General features: G+C 69.9%; 1 protein-coding gene across 1 annotated transcript; it reads left to right on the top strand.

The window, feature by feature from the left end:
• The first annotated feature begins 3,448 nt into the window (after window positions 1-3,448).
• Window positions 3,449-6,342, top strand: LOC135893010 (galactoside alpha-(1,2)-fucosyltransferase 2-like). Its single transcript, XM_065420796.1, has 2 exons — window positions 3,449-3,560; window positions 5,276-6,342. The coding sequence occupies exons 1-2, from the start codon at window positions 3,449-3,451 to the stop codon at window positions 6,340-6,342; spliced, it is 1,179 nt and encodes a 392-aa protein (XP_065276868.1).
• Window positions 6,343-7,639: the final 1,297 nt, after the last annotated feature.

Below are 7,639 nucleotides of genomic sequence, written 5' to 3'. Positions count from 1 at the left end.
AGAGCTGGGGGGGGGGGGGGCAGGGCCGGGGCTAGCAGGGGCTGCGGTCGGGAATGAGGGGCACCGGCAGGGCTGGGGGAGAGACCAGGGCTGGGCTAGCAGGGGCTGCGGGTCGGGAGTGAGGGGCACCGGCAGGGCTGGGGGAGAGACCAGGGCTGGGGCTAGCAGGGGCTGCGGGTCGGGAATGAGGGGCACTGGCAGGGCTGGGGGAGAGACTTCAGGGCTTGGGCTAGCAGGGGCTGCGGTCGGGAGTGAGGGGCCACCGGCAGAGCTGGGGGGGGGTAGGGCCGGGCTAGCAGGGGCTGCGGGTCGGGAGTGAGGGGCACCATTAGGGCTGGGGGGAGCCCAGGGCTGGGCTAGCAGGGGGCTGCGGGTCGGGAGTGAGGGGCACTGGCAGGGCTGGGGGAGAGACCAGGGCTGGGCTAGCAGGGGCTGCGGGTCGGGAGTGAGGGGGCACCGGCAGAGCTGGGGGGGGGTAGGGCCGGGCTAGCAGGGGCTGCGGGTCAGGAGTGAGGGGCACCGGCAGGGCTGGGGGGAGCCCAGGGCTGGGCTAGCAGGGGGCTGCGGGTCGGGAGTGAGGGGCACCGGCAGGGCTGGGGGGGGGCAGGGCTGGGCTAGCAGGGGCTGCGGGTCGGGAGTGAGGGGCACCGGCAGAACCGGGGGGGGGGCGAGGGGGGACAGGGCAGCGATTGGCGCAGGATCGGAGCCAGCTCCCGACCCCTGTCGCACCCAGAATAGTTACCGTAACGGGAACCACGTGCATCACCCAGCCCACGTTGTCTGTCCTGGGGGGGCTGCTCCCCCTCCCCACCCCCCTCGGTCTGTGCCGCCCCCTCTCACCTCTTCGGGGATCGTGCGGGGGGGCCCGACTCAGACCCCCCAAAACGCAGCCGCGGCCCCCAACCCCCCGGACTGACCCGCCGCTCGCAGCTGCTCGGATGGGATCGAAAGTGAAAGTGTCGGAAACCATGTGGGGGGGGGGCGCGGGGGGAGGGGCCGGGGGCGGCGAGGAGCATCCGAGGTGAGGGGCGCTGGGCGGCGGGGGGAGGGATCGGGGAGCAGGGTGAGGAGCTGCTGGGGGGGCCCCCAAGCGGCTGCGAGCCCCTGCCCCCAAGCGGCTGCGAGCCCCTCCCCCCGCCCCCGCACCACGCCCTGGCCACCGCCCGGCCAAGCTCAGCAAATATTGACTCGCCACCAGCAGCCTGGCGCCCAGCGACACGGCCCTGGGAGGGTGCGCCTCACTCCCGCCCTGCCCTACAGCCCCCCCCGCCCCCCACTCCCGCCCTGCCGCCCCCCCCGTGCGCATCACCCCCGACCTGTCCCCCCCGCGCCTCACTCCCGCCCTGCCCTACAGCCCCCCCCGCCCCCCACTCCCGCCCTGCCGCCCCCCCCGTGCGCATCACCCCCGACCTGTCCCCCCCGCGCCTCACTCCCGCCCTGCCCTACAGCCCCCCCCGCCCCCCACTCCCGCCCTGCCGCCCCCCCCGTGCGCATCACCCCCGACCTGTCCCCCCCCGCGCCTCACTCCCGCCCTGCCCTGCAGCCCCCCCCGTGCGCCTCACCCCCGCCCTGCCCCCCCCGCCCCCCACTCCCGCCCTGCCCTACAGCCCCCCCCGTGCGCATCACCCCCGCCCTGCCCCCCCCGCCCCCCACTCCCGGCCTGCCCCCCCGCCTCACCCCCGCCCTGCCCTACAGCCCCCCCCGTGCGCATCACCCCCGCCCTGCCCCCCCCGCGCCTCACTCCCGCCCTGCCCCCCCCGCCCCCCACTCCCGCCCTGCCCTGCAGCCCCCCCGTGCGCATCACCCCCGACCTGCCCCCCCGCCCCCCACTCCCGGCCTGCCCCTCCGCCTCACCCCCGACCTGCCCTACAGCCCCCCCCGCCCCCCACTCCCGCCCTGCCCTACAGCCCCCCCCGTGCGCATCACCCCCGACCTGTCCCCCCCGCGCCTCACTCCCGCCCTGCCCTACAGCCCCCCCCGCCCCCCACTCCCGCCCTGCCGCCCCCCCCGTGCGCATCACCCCCGACCTGTCCCCCCCGCGCCTCACTCCCGCCCTGCCCTACAGCCCCCCCCGCCCCCCACTCCCGCCCTGCCGCCCCCCCCGTGCGCATCACCCCCGACCTGTCCCCCCCGCGCCTCACTCCCGCCCTGCCCCCCCGTGCGCATCACCCCCGCCCTGCCCCCCCCGCGCCTCACTCCCGCCCTGCCCTGCAGCCCCCCCCGTGCGCATCACCCCCGCCCTGCCCCCCCCCCGCCCGCCTCACCCCCGACCCGCAGCCCCGCCCAGACGCAGGTCCCGCTGCGGGGTCCTGTCCTGGGCCGGGTCCCTGGGGTGGGGCTGACGCCCGGCCATGGGGCTCTGCGGGCAGCCGGAGCCGGGGCGGGCTGGAGCCGCGGTCAGACGGGCGCGGGGGGGGGCGCTGGGAACCAGGCAGCTCCGTTCATGGGGTCAGGACCCCCGCCCAGGTCCCTGTAGCCCCGCCCCCTGCTGCCCCCGCCCCTCCCCCCGCCGAGGCCCGTTACCCCCTCCCCCCGTAGACCAGCGCCCCCCGCCCCTCCCCCCGCAGCCCAGCACCCCCAGCTGAGCCCCCGCCCCTCCCCCTGCAGCCCAGCGCTCCCTGCCAAAACCCCACTTCCCACAGCCCAGCGGCCCCCCACTGAGCCCCTCCCCCTCCCCCGCAGCTCCCCCTGCAGCCCAGCGCCCCCCACTGAGCCCCCCGCTTCTCCCCCCACAGCCCAGCACCCCCTATGGACCCTCCCACCCCCTGCAGCCCAGTGCCCCCTGCGAGCCCCCACCCCTCCCCCAATGGCCCAGCATCCTGTACTGACCCCTATCCCACTCCCCACAGCCCAGCGCCCCCTGCTACCCTCGCCTGGCTCCCCACAGCCCAGCGCCCCCTGCTGGCCCCCCACCCGGCTCCCCACAGCCCCCTGCTGGCCCCCTGCCCCGGTCCCCACAGCCCAGCGCCCCCTGCTGGCCCCCCGCCCCACTCCCCACAGCCCAGCGCCCCCTGGGGCCAGCCCTGACGGCTGTGCTAGCCAGTCTGGAGCTCTGGGCCCGGGGCAGGACCTGGGGCCCGAACCCCGGCCGGGAAGCGGCGCGAGCCCAGAGAGTGGTTGGAGCATTGGCCTGCTAAACCCAGGGTTGTGAGTTCAATCCTTGAGGGGGCCACTGAGGGATTTGGGGCAAAAATGTGTCTGGGGATTGGTCCTGCTTTGAGCAGGGGGTTGGACTAGAACCTCCTGAGGTCCCTTCCAACCCTGATAGTCTCTGATTCCATCCTGACGTATCTTCTGGTCCCTCCTTTGCGGCCAGACACGTCCCAGCTGCACTCGCCCGAGAGAGGCCAATGGCTGCAGCCGGCGCGCTGGAGCCGGCGGAGGAAGCCAGCTGTAGACAGGAAACGCGTCAGCCGGGCGTCCCCCCCGTGTGCGACTCAGGGGCTGAATGTCGGGGGGCCCGGAGGTGCCAGGAGCCCGTGGGGACGCGGGACGCCCCCTGTCTGCGCTGAGCGGGGCTGCGAAAAGCATCAAGAAACACCCCCCCCGGGCGAATGGGGGTGAGTAACGCCTCCCCTACCGGCGGTGACACTTCCTCACGTCTCGCTCCGGCCCGGGCGCTGGCTCAGGAAGCTGTGGCAGGATGTCACCCCTGCAGAGCAGCTCGCTCGCACGGCAGCGGGCGACCTGACCCGGGGAACAGAGACGGGGGCGGGGGGAGGTTGGGCCCGGGGCCCCGAGAGCTGGGGGAGGAGGGTGGGAGGCTGGCGGCTTTGAAGGGGAGTCGGGGAGACGCTCCATTGCCAGAGCCGGGGCAAGAACCCAGGAGTCCTGGCTCCCAGCCCCCCCTGCTCTGAGTGCTGTGGGACCGGGGTGTGGGGCGCTGACCCTGGCCTGGCTCGACTTCCCCAAACCATCCGTCCGGGGGTGGCGACAGGCCTGGTGCAGCTGGGCCCAGAGACCCAGGGCTGGGACCTCAGCTGCGGGCCCAGGGGGGAGGGCAGGGGGGCGTCACCCCAGCTCAGCCCTCAGATCCCACCAGACTGCCCGGCCCGGCCCAACCCGGCTTCGCTCCTGTCCTGCCCCTCAGCTTGGAAACCTCCCACCCTGCCCCGCAGTCCTCCGCTGGGGGCTACTTCCTTCCGCCTCTTCTGCCTCCATTTCCCCCTCTCTGCGTCCCCTCCTCCATTTCCTCCTCACCTCCCCTCCATCTCCTGCATCCCCGCCCCCCATCTCCCCTCCCCCTCCATTTCTACCCTCCCTGCATCCCCTCCCCTCCTTCCATCCCCTCCACCCACCCGTCTATTCCCCCGACCCCACATCTCTCAGTATCCCCCCCCAGTCTGATACCCCGTGTCACGGAGTGTGGGGGACACAGGGCCCCGCACCCCCCCCCTCCCTGTGATGCGCCGGGACTCTCAGCCGGCCAGTAACACAGAAGGTTTATTAGCCGACAGAAACACAGTCCAAACCAGAGCTTGTGGGTACAGACAACAGGACCCCCCAGTCAGGTCCATCTTGGGGGGTAGGGAGCCCAGACCCCGGTTCTGGGCCTCCCCCCATTTCCTCAGCCGGCTCCAAACTCAAACCCCTTCCCGCTGCCTCCCCCAGCCCCCCCCCCCCCCAGCCTTTGTCCAGTGTGCGGGGCAGAAGGTGTCACCTGGCCCCAGCCCCCCCCCGAGATCCCAGCAGCATCCAGCACCAATGGAAAACTCCCCCGCAACATCCCCAGGTGAAGACGCCACTCCCTGCTCCGGCCCGTCCGTCCCACCCCCTGGGAGCACCAGGACTCCTGGGTTCTCTCCCCGGCTCTGGGAGGGGAGTGGGAACTAGTGGTTAGAGCAGGGGGCTGGGAGCCAGGACACCTGGGTTCTCTCTCAGCAGGGGGGGCTGCGGATCAGGCCGGAGGGGCACCAGCAGAGCTGGCGGGGGGCGGGGGTGGAAACACTGTTGCTCTGACTGTTCTCGCCTGCCCCTGGGTTGGGTTGCGGCTGAAGGGGCCGATCCGGGATCAAGCAGTGGCTCTGCTCCCCCCAACAACACGCGTCCTGCTGGAGCTGGGGTCACCGGCCCCCTCGGCTGGGCTGGGCTGGGGGGGGGGCAGCTCGGGGGCGGGGCTCTGCTGGTAGCCGGAGGCCTTTTGGGAACAGAGGTACCTGGGCCAGGAAGAGCCCCTCCCCCTTCTCCTCTAACCACCTGCCTATCCATCCCCCCCCTTTCCTCCCTCCCCTGTTCCCCCCCCCCCCTTTCCCTTCTATTCACCCCCCTCCCCCAGGCTGGGATCTCCTTCCCTCATCATCGCTGGGAGCCATGACTGCCCCGGGCTCCTGGGTCCCCTTCCAGCCGCTCCTCAAGCTGATCCTCTACCTGCTGGCCATCATGACCTTCTCCTTCCTCATCCACCTAAGCAGCCGGTTCCCCTCCACAAAGCAGAGGCTCCCCTCCCTGAATGTAATGGAGGGGTCCCCCCCACACCCCACAGAGCAGGGCATGTGGACCGTGAACTCCGCCGGGCGCCTGGGGAACCAGATGGGGGAATACGCCACCCTCTACGCCCTGGCCAAGATGAACGGGCGCCAGGCCTACATCCTCCCGGAGATGCACCAACAGCTGGCGCCGCTCTTCCGCATCACCCTGCCCGTGCTCCCCGGCGACATGGTCTGGAGCGTCCCGTGGAGGAACTATGAGCTCCACGACTGGATGTCGGAGGAGTACAGGCACATCGAGGGGAAATACGTCCAGCTAACGGGCTACCCCTGCTCCTGGACCTTCTACCACCACCTCCGGCAGGAGATCCTCCAGGAATTCTCCTTCCACGACCACGTCAAGGAGGAGGCCAACCGGTACCTGGCCGGGCTGCGCGGGCAGCGCCGGAACGTGACCTACGTGGGCGTCCACGTCCGGAGGGGGGATTATGTCCAGGAGATGGCCAAGCACTGGAATGGGGTGGTGGCGGACAAGGCCTACCTGGAGAAGGCCATGGGCTACTTCCGGGCCAAGTACCAGGAGCCGGTCTTCGTGGTGACCAGCAACGGAATGGAGTGGTGTCAGGAGAACATCGACGCCTCGCGGGGGGACGTGTATTTCTCGGGGGATGGGAAGGAGTCGTCGCCGGGGAGGGACTTTGCTCTTTTGGCCCATTGCAACCACACGATCATGACCATCGGGACCTTCGGCATCTGGGCCGGTTACCTGGTCGGTGGGGAGACCATCTACTTGGCCAACTACACCCTCCCCGACTCCCCCTTCCTCAAGATCTTCAAGCCTGAGGCCGCCTTCCTGCCCCAGTGGATCGGGATCAACGCCGATCTCTCCCCGCTGCGCAGTGGGACATCTGGCTAAATCAGCCACAGGCTGCCAATGGGATCCACTCACCAGGACCTGGCTGGTCGCCCGAGGACTGGGCACCTGGGCCCCCCGGCTGGTGCAGGCTGCGCTGGGGAGATCGGGGGCGATTGGAGCTGGGCTGGCGGGGTTCAGAGCCCCACACGGAGCAGCCAATGACCTACATCGGACAACTTCTCATAGGAGTGTCCAGAGTGATGGGACCGTCTCCGTCTGTTGAATGGTTAGAGCGGAGGGGAGTGGGGGCTGGGAGCCAGGACTCCTGGGTTCGAGTCCAGCTCTGGGAGGTGAGTGGGGTCTGTGCCGAGTCGCCTCCCCCACTGCGGGGTGCCACGTGATGTACTGGGGTACCACTGAGCCCACCTGTTCCACCAGCCTGGGCTCCCTCACCCTGGCCTGCTAAGCCAGGCCCTCAAGCCTCCTCCAGCACACACAGGTAGGGACACGCCCAGCCGCAGACAGACAGACACGGAGATCCGCTCTGCCTGGGAAGGCTTCAGCTAGGGAATAGTCCAGCACTCCAGTGCTCCCCCCGCTCTGGGGTGCAAACCCCCAATTGTGTTGCCGTGCGCTGCACAGAGACCTGCACAGCGTAAGCGCATGAAATCCGCCCCCTCCCACAATGGGGAGGAAAAGCCGCACGGCGTTTCGCCCCCCAGTTACAAACTCCACAAATTGGTTTTAGAGACAACAAAAACAAGCTTATTAGCTGCAAAAGACAGATTCTGATGTGGCAAATTGCCAGCACTACTCTGATGGGTCCCGCGGTTTCTCTTCTTGTGGGGGGGTTCAGGGCGTCATTTCTCGCCCCTGATCTGGGGGGATTAACTGTCTCACTAGTATCCCAGAGAAGGGGAGTGGAGAGGGAGGGACCCGGCCCGCCCCCTACTCCAGGCCCCAGCCCAGGGGCCCTAGGGATAGCGGCAAACCACCTGAGCTCGCGATTCCTTCTCCTGCGCTCCTTCCCTCTCCGGTCCTTCAGCTTGGGGGGCTTCCTGCCCTCTCTCTGCTTGGGCAAGGTGTCTCCCAATCCCTTGTGTCTGTGGAGTCCCTCGGCTCTGCACAAGCCGGGTTTCCCTTTACTTAGGGTCTTGGTCTTCTGGCCCACCACAGCACTTCTCCAAACTGCTCTCTGCTCCAATGCCAAACCACTCTGCTTCAACGCCTCCAAACTGCTCTCTGCTCCAATGCCAAACCACTCTGCTTCAACTCCTCCAACTGTCTGATTGAAGCAGGGGGTTTTATCAGATGATTGGCTTCTGGTGTTCTAATTAACCTGGAGCAGCCTCTCTTC

The sequence above is a fragment of the Emys orbicularis genome, chromosome 21 (genome assembly GCF_028017835.1).
Source record: "Emys orbicularis isolate rEmyOrb1 chromosome 21, rEmyOrb1.hap1, whole genome shotgun sequence".
In the NCBI taxonomy this organism is placed as follows: domain Eukaryota; kingdom Metazoa; phylum Chordata; order Testudines; family Emydidae; genus Emys; species Emys orbicularis.
This window is presented reverse-complemented; position numbering and strand designations above follow the sequence as displayed.

Bases quoted from the DNA above. Each gene is read 5' to 3' on its own strand.
- LOC135893010 (XM_065420796.1), top strand. From the start codon at position 3,449: ATGTCGGGGGGCCCGGAGGTGCCAGGAGCCCGTGGGGACGCGGGACGC. The intron at 3,561-5,275 runs GTGAGTAACGCC...CCCCTCCCCCAG, and splicing joins CCCCCCCCGGGCGAATGGGG to GCTGGGATCTCCTTCCCTCA.